At 37.7% G+C, this 18,778-nt stretch overlaps 1 protein-coding gene across 9 annotated transcripts in view; it reads right to left on the bottom strand.

The window, feature by feature from the left end:
- Positions 1-18,778, bottom strand: part of LOC124284037 (histone-lysine N-methyltransferase, H3 lysine-79 specific-like) — a 51,534-nt gene that overhangs the window by 15,968 nt on the left and 16,788 nt on the right. For 3 of the 9 annotated variants that reach the window (XM_046720078.1, XM_046720085.1, XM_046720084.1), the window contains exons 4-21: positions 15,137-15,200; positions 14,127-14,264; positions 13,500-13,590; positions 12,708-12,802; positions 11,852-11,914; positions 11,320-11,375; positions 11,022-11,070; positions 10,528-10,627; positions 8,434-8,540; positions 7,175-7,216; positions 6,686-6,760; positions 6,202-6,417; positions 5,854-5,959; positions 4,674-4,796; positions 3,176-3,301; positions 2,679-2,770; positions 2,244-2,345; positions 1,406-1,543 (exon numbers count right to left, since the gene is read on the bottom strand). In XM_046720078.1, the coding sequence (XP_046576034.1) occupies positions 1,406-1,543; positions 2,244-2,345; positions 2,679-2,770; positions 3,176-3,301; positions 4,674-4,796; positions 5,854-5,959; positions 6,202-6,417; positions 6,686-6,760; positions 7,175-7,216; positions 8,434-8,540; positions 10,528-10,627; positions 11,022-11,070; positions 11,320-11,375; positions 11,852-11,914; positions 12,708-12,802; positions 13,500-13,590; positions 14,127-14,264; positions 15,137-15,200 (1,783 nt within the window). Of the gene's footprint in view, positions 1-1,405; positions 1,544-2,243; positions 2,346-2,678; positions 2,771-3,175; positions 3,302-4,673; positions 4,797-5,853; positions 5,960-6,201; positions 6,418-6,685; positions 6,761-7,174; positions 7,217-8,433; positions 8,541-9,118; positions 9,226-10,527; positions 10,628-11,021; positions 11,071-11,319; positions 11,376-11,851; positions 11,915-12,707; positions 12,803-13,499; positions 13,591-14,126; positions 14,265-15,136; positions 15,201-18,778 lie in introns of all 9 variants that reach the window. The other 6 variants (XM_046720079.1, XM_046720086.1, XM_046720080.1 and 3 more) reach the window with 5 other exon arrangements.

Raw genomic sequence — 18,778 nt, 5'->3', positions numbered from 1 at the left:
ACCAAAGTAAATGCAAAGCTCTTCACTTTAACACTGTTTGGTTTCAAATGTGCATGTCAACACAACAATCTGCCAAAGCAACGGAAAGTTAAAGATGATTAGGGTGAACGCATAACTGTTCATGTCTTATGTTAATTTACATGCACTTTTGTTAAAACAGGTATCTACTCGTGATGGACCTCTGAATAATCATTAATGAAACATGAATGAGATGCATTCTTCTAAGACAATTTCACAACATGCAGTTTTCAACAAGGGTACCCAAGTCTTGATCCAGCAGTTAGTCAGGAATTAAATGAACACAAATATATGAAATTGGTGCACTTTTCCCAAACATTTATCAACAAGCTCTTGTGCTGCTTGAAATTGCACATCACAACTGTAGATCTTGATTTGACTGAAATATTTGTGGGAATTTTGTTCAAGTATTAATACAAGACAAACCTTTGTTTCTGGATCTTAATACTAACTGACTGAGTTTGGTCTTACACCGCTTTTAGCAATATTCCAGCAACATCATGGCCGGGGACACCAGAAATGTGGATTTTAATAAAACCAGCAAGTGTGTATATTTTATATGTAGATGGAAAAACAATTTTCCATCATTACAAATAAAGGAATAGATTATCACATTAAACCTAATGTGACTTCAGTAGTTCCACAAGTTCCAACCAACCCCTCCCCACACCAAAAGCTCTTCATACCCCTCTCTGCATACCCTAAGACTGGGCAAAGGAGCCCATCTACTTTCTAGTCTGGCATTATCACAACTATTTCAGTCCACTAATGCCTCTATGAGAAAAACACTGATTCTTCAAAAAGGCACGTAACACTGTTCAAACCACTCCAAAGACCAATTTTCCTCAGCCAAATTCCTGCGTCTAACTCCATGCACATAGAACCAGGAAGATATAATCCACATTGATACCTGTATTTACAAAAGAATACTTCCTAACTCAAATACCAATTAGGGAGGCCCTAGATTTAGACTTCAATATTTAATTTTTAGAACTGCAAAACACTTCTTAAACGATTTAATTGTTTAGAGAATTTTTAAAAATACATTCTCTTCGGGAAAATCAACATGATCAAACCTGTACAGACCAGTGAGAGCTAAGGACATGCTTTTCACAGCTTCAAATTTTTCTCAAAAGTCTTGTTAAACTGGCCGTTTAACAGAAGCCAATTGGTAAAGTTAAAACACCAAGTGAAGGATCAATGTTGCTGCTGTTGCAGCACCTACACAACCACAGCACAACTGCAACAACTTCGGTAGCAACAGCAGACCATGCAAACAAAGACAGCAGCGGCAACAGCTAGCGGCTGTGGCGGGTGGGCGACAATGACATGATGAACCCTTGAGTACAGAGGAGCAGGGTGCCGAGTAACGGCAGAGATCCCTCACCAACTTCTGTTGCTCTGTCTCGAGGTTTCTGATCTGTGTGGACAATGTACTAGCCTGCTTCTCCAGCTCTTTGTGCTCATGGACGATTGTCTTCGCCTGCGACAGGAAGTCGTCAGGGTTGCTTGCATCAATTCCCAGCTGAAAAATCCAATCATACTGCTTATTGTTATGAAACGAAGGGGATATTGCAATGTCAAAGTTGAGATGTAACTAATGTCATCGATAGTGAGTGAGTTTAGTTTTACGCCGCTTTTAGCAATATTCCAGCAATACCATGGCGGGGGACACCACAAATGGGCTTCACACATTGTACCCATGTGGGGAATTGAACCTGGGTCTTCGGCGTGACGAGCGAATGCTTTAACCACTAGGTTACCCAACCGCCCCTGTCATCAATAGACTTAGCCAGAATAAGTAATCAAAATCAGAACACGTCCATGAGCTGGGTTCAATAATGGGCAAATTACATCTGTTAGTTCCATGATTTGACTGGATGATGATTTTCATATGCCAACTCTTGCTAAGCCTGTTATTACATGAAAACAAGTACAACTATCATGCTGAACACATGCATGGCTTTCATTAGAATTAAAAGACAAGTACTTGTTTGTTTGATACATTGTCAGGTCAACATAAACAGAACCTCAATTTTACTCCTACTGTTAAGACATTTTGAAATATGTGAATTTGTACATCTCCTGGGTCTAAAACAAAAGACATAACTTAATCATTTCTTCTTATTTTGTCCACACAATCCTAATGACTCCTCCTGTAGTATCTGTGATAACAATCTAGCTTCCTTCTCCCTATGTAGCCAGTATACTGACAGTGTATCTACCTCATTCAGCCTGGCCTTGAGCACACCCACACTGTCCTTCTGCAGGTTGGTAATTTGCTTCTCAAGCTGGAACATCTTGTTCTGCAGATCCTGCTTCCGTAACTGAAACACCACCATAAAGCCCCTATCATCTTTTGCACACACTGCAGTTGATGGAACTCATCAAATAAACCAGTGATTTGGGAATCAACTTGCATAGATTGGTCCAAACAGTGTTATTGTCTCTGGACATAATCTGTGTTATGTGCACTATGGTACATTTGGTTTTTTTCATCATGTTAAGTTAATTATACTATAATGAAATGTAAGAAGAGGAACAACATGGATGCTGCCATGATCATACAAATCAAATCCATGATAATGAAAAGCACTAAGTGTGATCATTAGATATCTCACATTGTAAAGTCTCTGTGAAGGAAAGCATGTTTCACTCACATTTTCTTTGTCAATCTCCATCTGAACATGCTGCTTATACTGGGGACTCTGCATATACGCCAAGTATGCCATATATTGCTGGCGGAAGATTTCTGAAACACCAAACCAATCAGTATTGGAAGTTATATCTCTTGAATGTTTCACAATACCTTTAACATGAGTAATGGCTATGACATAAAGAAGTATGCTCCGGGAATGTGATTGAAGACTGTCAAGTTGTGGGGTTTTGGTTGGTTTGTTGTCTGATGCCGTACTCAGCAATATTCCAGCTATATGGCAACGGTCTGTAAATAATCGAATCTGGACCAGACAATCCAATGATCATGAGCATCAATCATCATATGCCTGCATAACACAGTGACAATTTTCAATCCACTGCAAAGGTTACTACAAACTGCTCACGTGGGAAATCAAACCAAGATCATTTTTGAACAACGTATCAAACACAGAACCCATCCCATCACCCTTACATGCCTTGTTGCTAGATGAACTCTCACCTAGTAACTGCTGCAGAGCAGGTGGTGTTTCTAGAGATGAAACCGTCTGGTTCTGTGTAGTAAGCTTGAACACAGAGCTGGAATGATCTGTCATGCTGCGGTCATTGTAGGTCACATCGTCCGTACCTAAACAGAGAGAAAATAGATTAGATTTGGGACACATACATACAGGTGTAACTAGACTGATGACTCACACAGCAAACGTCACCCACTTGACAGAATACCATAATTAGCATGCTTTAAGTCCCATTTCCTCACAGTACCATGCAGAAATACACTGACATTTGTTGTAAAGAATATGAGTATGATTTCAAATCTCAATGCTACTGAAACTGAACTTACATCATATATATGATTCAGGATTTGATTGATGGTTAACGTTGTGCAATCACATAACCACAGTCCTGAGACATACCGTATTCGACCCAATAAGATCCTCACTCAAATGAATTCTGATTTTGTGTGATTTTGGTACTCAGTCACCCTTTTCTAGTCAACATGCTCTCTTCAAAACATTGTCATGTAATTTCATCAATGAATACTTACAATTTAAGTAGTTAACTATTTCATGAAACTGCACATTATGCCACAATTGTTACTGAACATCGAATACCGTGGATACCTTGCATGGTCATCAAACAGTAGAGATAAGGAATGTTTAGTTTTGCCAGTATGGATTGATGCAAAATAATCAACCCTCGAAACTTGCAGCTTAACGAGCACCTGGAACGCTTATTGAATCGAATACAACCAAGCCATCATGCTGCATTTCCATCTACAGACATATATCCCTTCTGATAACTGAACCAGTGAAACACGGAAATGTCAGTACAATGGAGTATATTCCAGGGTTTGATTTAAGAGAGGTTAACCTACTTGCACTCGGTGCAACCTAAGATAAAAACCTAGTTGCACCAGCCAAATTCCAGTTGCAACGTAGTGTGTTTAAAACGTCAGAGGTTTCGAAGCACAAAAACACATTTCCGTGATGTAGTACCTATGAAACCATAGCAACACAGAGACACAGCTGATCCCTGTTTACAAGCGCTGTCATAGCCGAAGCATGTATATGAGTAGCAATATTTCAGTATCATAGCTATTCAAAGTTTAGAAGAAAAATGAGCTGACATATTTATGCTCATAATGTTAGATTTATTGTTGATTTATTTCTAAAATATTGATGTGCACCTTTTGCAAGTTAAGACTCATACCTAGGTTGCACTTTGTAATATTGCGTTGCACATGTGCAAGTAACAAAGCACTAAATCAAGCCCTGTATTCTCTTCCTTGCCCTCAACATTGTCCCTGTTCATGTACAAAAACTACCCGAGATGCACAAACCATTGCACACCAACAACACACACAGGAATTCATCAGACACCAAATGACCCCCCCAAAACCAGATGCATATACGTGTGACCCAAACTCTGATGGTTCCAGTGCACCCTTACAACACCTACTACAACAACGACAGGTGAGATATACTGCTTCCATCTACCTTTTCCCGATGTTGACAGTAGAGTGTGTGTATGCAAGAGGCTGAGTCCATCCAGAGCCAAAGCTTTATTTTTGTTGCGAAGTTTAGATGCTTTAGTTGTGGGGCTAACTATTTTCCTTCGAGCTGAAACAAGGGAAACGACAGCCATTACCATCTTGACTATAGGTCTAAACATGGCACATTGGCTACGGGGATGCTGTCACCAAATGTTGTTGCAGGAGATTCAAAGGGGTTCTTTGGGTAATTCAGTTTTCAATTATTTGGGGACTCATGGGTTGTTACAGCAGTTATTTATTAAAACAGAAACATTTTCAATGGCACTACCATTATAAGACAAACACTGTGTCAGTGTTAGTATCTTTTCAGAAGGAAATTTTTCAATTTTATTCCCCAAAAAACCCACACCAAGTGGCATTCATTTTTTCATGACTGATCACGTTATACATAGGTATATAAATAAAACAAATTTCTCACAAAACAGTCCTGAATAATTTCCCACCACCAAGATCGAAAGAGAAATAGACACTTTCAAATCTGCACATATTCTGCAAAGTTTAATTCTTACAGGAGGGTCCTGATGGGGCATACTGCTGAGCATAAAACAACTGAAAAAACTATCATGAATGCTGTATGAGTCTAATTTCAAAATGTCAATAAACTACTGATACTTTACCCTTTCCTGTAATTTTTATGAATCTCTTATATGACTAAACACAATTATATTTGGTACTAGCAAACCACTGATTGCAGCAATGAAGCAAAAGCAGAACCAGCTGCTTCGATGTTTCCCCAGAGACAATACTTACACTCCATGGAGATATTCCACATTACAGATTCAACTTGACACTTGTCCTCTATTCACATCATGTGTTTTTTTTTCTAACTGAGCCGAAAAAATATTGTCTATTGAGTAAAGGCCCTAAATTTGACTTACTAATGACTTGTAACACCTCCCATCAAGACCCTCTTACAATGACACATGAATACACCAAATGAGTCCCTACACTCTATATGGTAGGGTTCCTAGTGACTCTCATTTCAGCCCATCCCTCAGTCCCCTCTGATAGATGAGAAGAGAGGAACTAAAGAGAGACAGCAAGTGAGACTGTGTAGGGTGTGTCATCTACACAGTTCACAACATCAGGTGTACAGCTAGGTGCTAGATACAAGACACACATACCTTTCCTGTCTCGTCTCTTCTTCTTCTGCAGAACTCCATTCTTCAGGTGCTTCACCTGCTTCTTCCTCTTCTCCTTATCCACCTCTTCTCTTAGCTCCATGTTCAGCTAAAACATGGGAATAACACATTAACACCAGTCTGCTACAGCCTCTAACCCTTAACACAAAGCCTGTAAGCTGTCTTCTGATCTATTAAAATTAGATTGTACTTGTGAGTGAATATTGTTTATGCCGCATCAGCAATTTTGCGGCTATTCACAGAGAGGATTTTACTTGTACACAACTGCTAATTCAAAATGACTCAGCCCTGATCTACATACATAAACCTCAATGAATACAAATGGCTAACCTCATCATTATCCTGTTCAATACTGGATGTTGGGGATTTGGGTCTAGCAGCCACCCACTCAGCCCAGCCCCGGCGGCGTGTTGTAGGACCATACAGGCTACTATCGTCGGTGGTGGCATTGCTGGTGTTGCTGGCAGAGTCAAAGTCGATGATCTTAGCAGCTTGATAGTTATGATCATCATGTTCTCGACGTCGCTTTTTGTTCTTCTGATCCTCCTGCGAGAGAATTAGAATTATTATAACAAACATACATGTCTTTTTCTAATTCTGTGGATCAAATCCTCAGACATTTAGTAGTGGACACAGTAAACATCACACCAATCTTACATGTAAGTTCATGATCACACGAAATATGCTACAAGGTCATGAACAGAAATATAAGATGCCTGAAAAAAATGTCCAAGCTTTACAACTTTTTTAAATGCCAGAATACTGGTAGAAATGTTTGCTTTTTACTCAAGTCTTAAGACAGTAACATCCTTACATTTTCAACTAGATTGACTTTATCTTTAAAGGTAATAGGTCTTCCACGTCTATCCTTTCTGATTTCTGCATTTTCCTGACAAGAAAAAAATATAATAAAAATAACCCATTATGCTCTGTTAATGGAAATAAATTAAAATGAATTTCGTGTCTTCCAGGATAAATTATAATTTACAGAGTCAACCCACTACGGACCATCACACTAATATGAATAGTAAGGAAGGTCACCTCTCTATATAGTTTGATGGTCATAAGGTTAAATATTTGTAAGAAAAACACAAATAACCATTTGAAACACAAAGCAAAATGATTATCATTCAGTGACAGGGTGGTGCCCTCTTTTAGTGGTACTGCAGCAACAGCAGGACCATAGCAACAAGGCATCCCATAATGTGTGCAACAAAATACAGTCACATTACGGTACCTCGCTGATCGCTTAACATACAGGGTTAAAGTGATGTTTGCCTAATGCCTATGCCTGTTTTCTTACCTTCATTTTGGGATTTTTCAACCTGAGGAAATATTTCTCTAACTGTAAGAAAAGAAACATAAAACAGTCAGTGGTTGTATAAGCAGTCAAACTCAAGTTACACAACACAAAGCCTTTAAATAGCCAGAAAAAAGCTTAAATGTAAGTAGAGGATAGGGCTTAACAAATACAGTTATGATGAGATCTAGAAAGTTTCAATATGGTATATTTTCAAATAAAAAACTTGTCACTCTTGATCCATGGCAGAGAAGTTCATACATATCAATTCAGAGAATCAAGGAAACTCAGCATAAATAATTTGTCCTTATCCTGACAACTGACATACAGTATTGTCATGGGTATCCCAGCAGACAGTGGTAGAACATAAACCAAAGTCAATATATTTGCAATTTAAGCAACTTATAGAAACAACAATTTGAACATGTATATCTTTAAACACAAGTAAAACTAAATAGAAAGATGTTAGTTTATACACTGGCTTTTGAAATTTAGCTGAACAACAAATATAACAAAAAACATTTTCTCTGCAATTAGTGACACTTGTTCAACAGTGTACACATTATGACAGAGGGACAGGACTACAAACACTGATGTATATATTTATATGTATATTCAGTTCAAGGAAAGTGTAGATAGACATTGATACATCGAGTCAACTGTTTCAGGCACAGCATCTTCCTCCTCCCCTCCATACAGTAATAGGGGGAACCTCAGCAACACACTATTAGCTCTACAATGTTGGGGGGAGAAGGGCAACTTACAGTATAACATAATTTGATTACTCAGTGCAAACGTATCTGCAGGTCAAGCAGGAATAGTAGTTAAGCCTTGAAGGTGATAAGCTAGGATAGTGATAACTCTAGAAATCTCCCTGTAAACATTGGCCAACTTGTCCAGAAGGAACTTGAATATTAAACATTGAATGGATCCCAGGGCCCACCTGCACAAATATAATTCTGATGGAGGTTGCTTGGGGAACAACAGCCTCAGATGTAATATGCTTGGTGCAAGTTGTAAATTGTCTAAAATCCATCCCTTGCCAATGAAAAACATTGATATAGAGGTAACATACATACAAGGTGACATGAATGACCGTGTAATATTTTGTGATTTCTCTATGGTAAATGACACCCCTTCCACTGACAAACTGAAACATGGAAGAGAGTGCCGACACCAATGCTATACATAACACCTAGATGCCTATGAGCGTTGTCCCAGCCTGCATGGCCTACAATGTCAGTAGCGGCCGAGTTACTCACCAACGTTCTATCTATTGTGTGAACATAGTAGGTAAATGGTTTGCCGGTCCAGGATACGGCACCACATAGTGGGGACAGCTCCGTTACATGCATGATTGTCCCAATATCTGCAATGGCAGAAAGCAGTTTAACATCATGGTCCTACCCTCCCCACCTACAATGGCAACCGCCTGTTCTGGTCTCTGGGAACACATAGCTAAACCATTTCAACAGCCTTCTCCAATACACATCCTGTTTATTTCAAATCCATAATTCCTTTTCTGAAGATGTCAAGTTTGGTGCCTTAACAGACACAATTCAACACTGTCTCATTTGCATCTACTTCATGTGTAAATTGAGATGAAGAAAACAAATCTGACATAAACAGACGACAATCAGACAGGCTGACATAATTTGATCAATTTTTATGTTAATCATCTACAGAAAATACATGGATGAAACATATTGGAAATCAGCTGTGAAATCAAAAGCCATATGTATTTGGAGACCTTCAAGGCAGCACCAACCTTAAAGTGCCTAGATTGAAGATGATGACATGCAGCTGGCATGCAGGGCTGATGAACTGGGACAAACAGAAGGTTAGCCAAGAAAACACCACTCACACACTCCACAACATGGCTCCCTAAACAAAGGGGAGGTAACTATGCCTGGCTTATGGAAGGGCAGGCAACTCCGGGCAACTCACCAGACTTCTATCTAGAGTATGTAGATAGTAGGTGACTGGTTTGCCTGTCCAAGACACTGCACCTCGTAATGGGGACAGCACAGTAACATGCATAATTGAGGCTATATCTGGAAAAGTTAATGGATCAAGGCAAAAGATTAAAACAAAAGTGACCTACATCTGCCTTGCATTTAATAAAGTTTCTTTCATTTTGTGCTGTACTCAAAAGATGAGGAAAGTGTCTAAAATTCTGTTTTAAATCATTCAATACTTCTGAAAAAATCAGATCTTTACAAATTTTTTCAACTCAATGTCAAAAAGACACTACATAATTCCTTTTTTTTCCTGAAAATATAATGGGAATTGACCATACTAAGAATTCAAGTATATTAGTAATCCTTACAAAGAAGCATTTTGAGTTCTTGCATAACATACCAAATTTAGTTTTAAGAGTGAAAAGGGTGTGTTATCCATAATCAAATCTACTGAAAATGACAGTAAATTTTGTAAGGTACAGGCATGTGTAGAGGTACAGGCCAATGGCTAAAGAGAGCAGTAGAAATGAAATGAGGATGAATGATGTTTATTCCATGGGTGAAGATGCCTCAGAATTGACATGATGATGGCAGAAAGAAAAGTTCCATCTACAGGTTTTCATATACATCTAAAAAGCAGAAGACATCTGACACTTGACAGATTTTCACCTTTCCAAAATGCAGATCAACATGTACGAAAACCTTAACAGCAAAGAATTAAAATATAGAACAGAAAGAAGTAACCTGATCCTGTGTCCAAATTTGATAGAAATGTACTTTGTGACAGACAGAATGAAATACAGTCAAAATCTTAATAATACTCTGTCTCCTAGCAACTAAAATGTATAAAATTTCATGCAACAAACTATTTTGAATTGTGTCCTTAGCAGTAACTAAATGTACATCCATTTACAAATTTAGATAAAGCAAGTGCTTTTAAGATAGTTTAACTTCAAGAACTTAATAACGTGAGTTAAATGATTGTGACAAATGAATTTGTTCCATTCTACTAATGCAGACAAATTTATTTCTAATGCATGCAAAACAAATAGATCATTAACACTGCTTTTTACAACCTAAAACACACACAGCATGCACATAAAAAATGTCTATAAGATCAAACTAAAATAAATAACAGTATTTCATAATAATGAGGTCCAATCAACGAGTTACAACAAAATGTTCTTTAAACTAAGAGAGTAGTACTCATTAACACAAATCATATTTATTCAGTTGACTTTGTAATTTTAGAATGGTGTGAAAAACATTGATATAATAAGCTGATTAATCAAAACAACCTGAAAAATGTATTTCATGAAACATTTGACTCAGAATTAGTTTATCCAAAATTAGCCATGAATCATACTTATTTGTAAATCACAAAGAAAAACTTACCACTGAGATTTCTGTCTGTGATTCTGAAGTTGAGCGGACAGAATGCTTTGGATGACACAATTTTAGCACCTTCTTTCATGTTGGAAAATCTGAGTTTCAGCTGCAACACAAATACAAGATTAGAATTAGATTCAGCAAATCATAATATAATCTGTTAACTTCAGAAAATTGTAATGATCAAATAAAAGAATCCTGAACATCTGGTTCTCTTCAGAATCATTTGTAAGGGGTAGGTATTTTGCTTTCTGTTTGAGTAGGTACTTTTTCATTGCAATGTTCAGCATTAGTCCAGCAATATCCTGGCAGCGGTCACAAGAAGTAGCCCTCACACATTATACCGAAGTAAAGAATGGAACCAGGGCTTTCAACTTAAAAAAAGTTATCTGGGTGTCAAAATACATTAAGATGAAACATACTTTTATTTGTGATAAAAAGATGGCAAACATCAAACTTTATTCGTAAATGAGTTTATCTTCAAATGGGTCAAGACATACCTGATGATCTACCTGAGGTCCAAAGGCAAAGTTGTTAACAAATATCACACTGAAAAAGTGAAAAAAAGAATCTTCTTAGCATACACTTTAAAGAGAATAATGAGTATGTTTTTTACGTCGCTTTTAGCAATATTACAGCGATATAACGACAGGTGCCATGAGACATGGGCTACATAAATTGTCACTACATGCGGAATCAAACTTTGGCTACCACAAGGCTACGTAACTTTGAAAAAAACACATGAAAACCTTAGAATTAATGTTGTCAATAATAAGAGACAGAAATTAGAATACTTACGTTGCATTATTTAGTCTATCTTTCATCTCCTCACATAGAAAATCTCCCTTTTCCAACTGCAAGAACCAACAGTATATTAATATCAAGCACTGTGACAGTAAAAGATAATTTAACAAAAATATAGTTAAAAAACATCTGATTCTTTCATAGGACAACTGTTAATCTGTCATGCCGTGAGAGATAAATTACACTAACAGGAAAAATAAGATGTTAACTTTGTCCATTTAACAATCCAAGGGTATTCTTATATTCTCTTTAGTTGTACACTTTGCTGTAAGCTTTCACCAAAAACATGCATTCAGTCTTTGGAAAAGGTTTCAGGTCTCCTGGCTTGAACTAGGCTCTCAGCATCTTATTTTGTACATTTCAGCGTTATCATAAGAACTATTATTAGCAGAGATTACTAGATTAAACAAACAGTTACTATATTCAAGCTTCAGACAAGTGACTAACAATAGAAATTGTGTATTTCAAGTTCCTGCAAAACAGCAAATACTGAACACATCAAGGAGTTACTTTTTAAGACTCTCACCTTATAGTCACTGTATTTCTTCCCATACCATCTTGTCCACTTCCGGAACTCTCTATCCATAGCCTGAAGTTACAACAGTTAACAGTTAAATGTGACTTAGCACCAACTATCAGTGCTAAAAGTGTTTCTAGTAGTTTTAACTTACAGAAATAATATGCAAAAGTCCATGTTTTTAAAAACATCTTATTTCTAATGAAGTCCCTTCAATAATGTACCATAAATATAGTATACTTGTTTGTATACTTCTTTTTGTATTGGTTGGTTTCTTATTAATATTTTATTTACAATTTACCTGAAATAACACCTGACCAACATGATTTTAACCTTCCATATCATAGACATACATGTAGGAGAGGGTGTGTAATGGTGGTTACTGTAGCTTACTGGTTGATCGCAATTATCTTGGCACCATAATTTAAAACTGCAATCGAGTCTAGACCAGATAATCCAGTGATCAACAGCATGAGCATCGCTCTAAGTAATTGGGATACAATGACATGTCAACCAAGTCAGCGAGTCTGACCATCCGATCTCGTTAGTCGCCTCTTACAACTAGCATAGGCTACTGAAGGTCAATTCAAACCCGAATCTTCACTGCTTTACATGAAATAACAACTGATTAACAGAATATTAACCTTCCATATGTTAGAACTATATGTAAGAGATTGTGTATAATGGTGGTTACTGTAGCTTACTGTTGATTGCAATTATCTTGGCACCATAATTTAAAACGGCAAATTATGAGTCAAACTCAACACTTCAAATTAGTCGGGACAACACAATGAGTCTACATCATATCACTACAGTAATTTCAGTAGACACCATATAACATATAGTTTTAGCTTGGATGCCATACCCCTTGATAAAAGGCTGGCCACTCCGCCTTCTCCATGCCATAACACATCTTGCAGGGGGTAGCTGACGCCACCTGCAGCACCACTTGTCCCACACCTGCAACCAAACATAGATGTATGTGCCATCAGTTTACACAGGTAACAATATACTAAATTAATCCCTAATCTTTCAAACTATTGATACATATAGATATCTATACACAACAAAAAATAACTAGGGATCATTAATATTCAGGGGACTTTTTCCTCATGGAGAAGACACAATTTCATAAAAATACTCCCCCCAATGATCATGAACTTTTTCTGTTCAGTCTATGAAAGATTCAGCATCAAACTTAATGACATGTTTGTCTCTGACTAGTGTTGGCAAGTTAACAGAATTAATTATTGATCATACATCACAATCATGTATGTTCAATCCAATCAATCATCACTAATATTAATAATAAGTTTAAAAAACCTCTTCCTGTATATGCCAAAGACTGTGTTTTTCCAAACTATAATTTGAAATAAAAGAACTTTATTCCATAAATGAATGTGACTGCAATTGGATGATGAATGTGTTGATGTGAAATTATTATACGATCAAAGGAATGATTGAATATTTGTAATAAAGAAACTGATATCAGGTAGCAGTTTTTTTCAACAACAGTTCATTAAGGATTGTGAACAGTCAGTCATTACCATGTAACAGAATCTGCAAAATTGCTAAAAACCTCGCGTGCATGAGGACCTGCCAATCTTATCCCAATGGCAAAGCTGTACACATTTGGAACACCTTCAAGAATACTCACCACTGCCAAGGTCTATGAAGCTGTCCTCTTCTGTGAAATTGATGGAACGAATCATTTGGTCCACAAGTTCAAAGGATGTTTCACCATAGACCTGATGGCAAAATGTTCAATAAAATGAGATATGTTGCCTTCAGCATACATCATAACTAGAACACCCATATCACCCTGAATAAGAAGTATGTGTAAGAGTATTTTGTCATAAGAGATCATGGTTTTCCATATTTGTCATGATCCAGGGTTTCAGCATCTGGAAGGGATATGATCCAGACTGAAGGGTGACATTTGCATAAACTGGCAAGTGATCATCTCTACATGATCTTCCGAAGTTAAGCATCACAAGTACAACTCAAAAGTAGTTATCTCAGCAACCATGCCTTTCACATTTCCCATCTACAAACCCTCTGGACGTTCAAGGCTTAAATCATCCAGGAGTAACACACTCTTATCAGAAGAGCTGATTCAAATCGGTATCAATGTGTTGGAGTATGTGACCCTGCTAAATGTTATTGCAACACAGTTGCTCATGCTTTCAACCCCTAGTTATGCATCAAGAAATAGCGATTCTGCTAATTCCTAAAAAAACATATCATTTGATTAAACAGACAAACAGCGTAGACCTATAATTACCTCAGGTGAGAATGGTTCATACTGGTTGAGCTTCTCGGGGTCTGTGACAGCATGGTTGTAGCACTGCTGGAGAATGTGTTTCAGCAAGGTGGTGGAGGGACGCTTGTTTAACTGGTATGTGTGGGCTGTTCCTTTCCACTGGTAATGAACAAAACATATGCTGAAGGCGGTCATACAAACAAGAACTACACTACAAGGCCTATATCATGTCTTCTATTGAAAATGATAATTATTAAAACCTTCCAGGGTGGAGAAATAACGCATCTCAAATCAGCCAATAGTTTTGATGAGATGAGGTGAAATGGGTTTCATGCCGTACCTAAGAATATTTCTCTCATATGATGACGTGCATAAGTGTGTATGTGTGGCTGCTTGTACTAGCCTAAACTTAAGCTGGTTTTATAGTGCCAGCTCACTGAGATACCATGCCGCAGTTAAGCATGAATACCCAACTCGGACACATTATACTGACTCCGAGCCGACCAGTCCTTGTTGTACCCATTAATGTCGAGCGCCAGGCAGGGACCAACAAGTACCATATGTTAATGTCTTTTGGTATGACGCAGTCGGGAATCAAACCCGCGACCTTCCGCTCTCCAGGCGGACACTCTAACCACTACACCATAGAGGCGGTTTAGTTTTGATGAATCTTTGTGGGAAGTCAATTAATTTTACAAATGTTCATTTACAAATCACTTCACAATGCCATTTTAGAAAGTGGTCAAATGTAAAATCACTTCACCATCAACGCCACACTTTGCTATATTCAAACAAAACAAACAAATCCATTAGGCCAGAGCAATTTTATTTCTTGTTTTACGGATCTGCTGATAGTTTAGTATTTAAAAGAAATATTACTTTGACGGGTGATTTCCACACACCCCACCCCCCCTTCTAGGTTTTCCGAGGACAAACATCCATAAAACAAGAAATAAAACTGGTCTGGCCTTAGAATACTGCATCCAACGTATATATAATGAAGTGTTCTTCATAAGTGATTGTTGACTCACCAGCTGAAGCGCATCGTCTAGGTTGTTGTTGTATATGTCGCACAAACGCTTCAAACTTTCGTAGCTGAAACGAAAATGACCCACATGAAAACTTTTATGCATTCATTCTGCTTCATGTTCTGCTGTTTCGGTGTTCACAAACCAGTCTCACAAAATGTGAAAAGCAGGCAGTGACAGATAAATATGTCTTTCACAAGCAATACAAAATGTCAGCTTGCAAATAAAATTATCCAACTTCATAGAATCATCAGACTGTGAACCTCAGTTGTAGGGAAGAAAGCTGCATCACACTATCACCCGCCTATCGCTAGGATGGGCTAATTGTGAAACAGAATGCCTACACAGTCAGAAAGCCTACTTAATTCAAGTTTTAATATTTTCAAACTGACATCCAGGAATGGAACATGCATGCAGAATATAAATGATAAATGAAAACATCATTGTGTCAAACAGCATGATGATGTTCATAACATTATTGCTGTTTCATTTTAACTGAATTACCATGACTAAATGATGATGTTCTGTAGAAATGAAATGACTCAGGATTGACACTTTTTTTACTGGACACAACATCATGATGAGTGTAAACAGAAGCTCATTCATCAATGTCAGATGACAGGGACAGTGGGAGCACTTGGACATTGTAATGTGTGCTGTTGGTGATGTAAGAACTGATTCATGACAAGATGATGTAACCTATTGTAAATGCACGCTGTGATTCAGCATGAATAATGTTTCTCCCTGGTACTAGAGAATGTCTGTCCAACATTACAAGTGAGTGAGTATGGTTTTACGCGGGCTTTTAGCAATATTCCAGCTAAATAACAGCAGGGGACACCAGAAATGGGCTTCACACATTGTACCCATGTGGGGAATCGAACCCAGGTCTTCGGCGTGACGGTCGAACGCTTTAACCACTAGGCTACCCCACCGCCCCCATCATTACAAGTGGTCAAGAGAGATAGGTCATAGCTGTTGTGATCAGATCATCACTGTAATAATGCTCAATATAATCAGTCATTATGAAAATTGGATCTTACATCATCATTATATTTTTTCTCATAAATACTTTTATTTCAGACCCTGGTTATTCAATTTTCACATGTTTCATATTTTTCGATAAACTGATACTTTAAAGATCTTTCTCTCTTCACTCTGACCTCTGCCATGTTATGTCTGCTGTATTGCTTAATGAGAATCAAAACCTCACTAAACACCAGTCTCCATTCAAATTCTCATTTCCTTAAAAAAAATGAGCAATAATAACGAGGCAAAAATCATAGGAATCCATTACTCATTTCTATAATTACTACCCAGCTGATGAACTCCTGCGTGACTTCAGTTTGTCATCACTAGGAGACAGTTTCAGGGTAATCAGGCACAGCCCGGAATCTGAACGAATGACCAGCTATCATTAATAATCCAGGGTTGACCTCAATCACCAAGAAACTGTGACAACAGGAGTGTCCCTCCGAGACCAATGCTGACCTCACATCCCGCAACTGAGCATGTCTGTGATGCCATCATTGACCGAGGAGCCGCCAACCCAGATCAGGCTCCGATATCGGCTCTGTATTGATTTGTAACTCTAATCAGCTGGTGCGACTGTCACTTGGTCCAAGTTGACGCAATCTTACGCTGGCGAGCAACATTGAGCCATGCCATCGTCGGACTGACGTCAGAACTAAATCATGTTTTATATGGGCATGAGCTTGTTCTGATGGAGAATATCATGATAACAGGCACCTTGAAGAACCTAAGCTACGTTTCCTAAACATGTTGTTTTGCACTTTGTCCAGGAGGGATGATGGTAAGCCTACGTAAGATCCCTGAAGATGTTTGTGCCATTATTGCAAGATCAACACATATTACAATTAATTGTTTACCAAGACACTGATGTCATTATATCAATCTGCCAATTATGCTAAAACCTAATAAAAAATGTCTCTTATGAAAACGTTTGATCTTATTTGGGTTGGAAAACATATTTTACAAGTCATTAAATAAAAAGGAAAGTCTAAATTTTTAAAAAAGCTTAATCAGGAACAATGTCAAGTATTTTCAAAACATGTCACCATGATAACTTGCCAAACATACACACAGACATATTTGTCAACAGGGATTGAATTTGAAGTGATCAGGCTTGAAGATGCCCTTCAACACTAAGATTAAAACCAGTGATAAACGACCAATTTGACAAACGTGATGTTCTGTTAGTGGGCAACAAATATATATTATATGGTGTTGAAACATATGCCAGCAGAAACGGAATATTAAAGACATCTGTTCCCACTAAATCTGAGAAAGACTAAATACAGAAATACTGACACACTCTGACTATTGGTTGTTAAATGTCAATGTGACCAAGCTGGTCACAACATGTCACTATCTATTGTCAGAAAGGTGAGTGAGTGAGTGAGTATGGTTTTACGCCGCTTTTAGCAATATTCCAGCAATATCACAGTGGGGGACACCAGAAATGGGCTTCACACATTGTACCCTTGTCAGAAAGGGGCAACTGTGTCTCTAACCTTTAAATAGGCGGTCTGCTAAATAATTTTACGTCATTACACGTATGAAGTAATTGTTTCGGAGTGTGATGAGGAAAAAAATGGATTGTTACATACACATAGCTACTCCGAAAGCTTGGATTGACATGACATAATTTCTTTTAATACTATTTTTATATCTTGTAAAATATCTTTTTTAAATTCACTTCCTGTTTTCTGTCAATAAATACAATCACAAACGTGACAATCTATAATTAATAGCTGGAAACTACCAGGAAGAAACTGGCATTAATCACTAACACCCAAAACTGCTGACAATGCGCAACACTGCAAATGTTATCTTATTTCAACGTCACTGCTAGACAAAGTAACCACAGGAATTCATTATCAAGATGCATAAATATTTCACCTTCTGACGAGGTTGTTATAATGACTTCAGCTAAAACATTAATGCTCAAATACCATTTGAGATCACTCCACCCTACTCATGGTGAAATACAACATGCTGGAGTAATAGGAAACTGTCCCTGATAAGAGAGTAGAAGAATGTGGTGGTAGGACTTTGTGTCAGATTATACACCACAGGATGAGGCTATCACAAGAGACAGGCTTACATATCAGACTGTACCATTTCCTTCTCTGCAGTGTTGAACATAACAAGCCAATTTATAATTTTTAACACAATATTATTGGACTGTTGTGCATGACTTTGAACTATTTTTTTATGCAATAATAATCAGTTTTTCCAAAGTTTTGAAACAACTGATATATTTGTGTTAGTGTGTATTTTTATGTTGTAAAATATCTCATTCAGGACAACTTCATTATGAAGTCAGTCTGACATCAGCCTGTAAATAATGGTGTATTGACTTACCAAACCATTGAGTTATATTGTGAGTGCGTGAGTTTAGTTTTACGCCACACTCAGCAATATTCAACCTATATGGAAGCGGTGTGTAAATAATAAAGTCTGGACCAGACAATCCAGTGATCAACAGCATGAGCATCGATCTACGTAATTGGGATACAATGACATGAGTCAACCATGTCAAATGACCACCCTATCCCATTAGTCGCCGCTTACGACAAGCATGGGCTGATGAAGATCGATTCTAACCAGGATCTTCACAGG

This window comes from Haliotis rubra, unplaced genomic scaffold, assembly GCF_003918875.1.
Source record: "Haliotis rubra isolate DU_JTF1 unplaced genomic scaffold, ASM391887v1 Scf328, whole genome shotgun sequence".
NCBI lineage: Eukaryota > Metazoa > Mollusca > Gastropoda > Lepetellida > Haliotidae > Haliotis > Haliotis rubra.
This window is presented reverse-complemented; position numbering and strand designations above follow the sequence as displayed.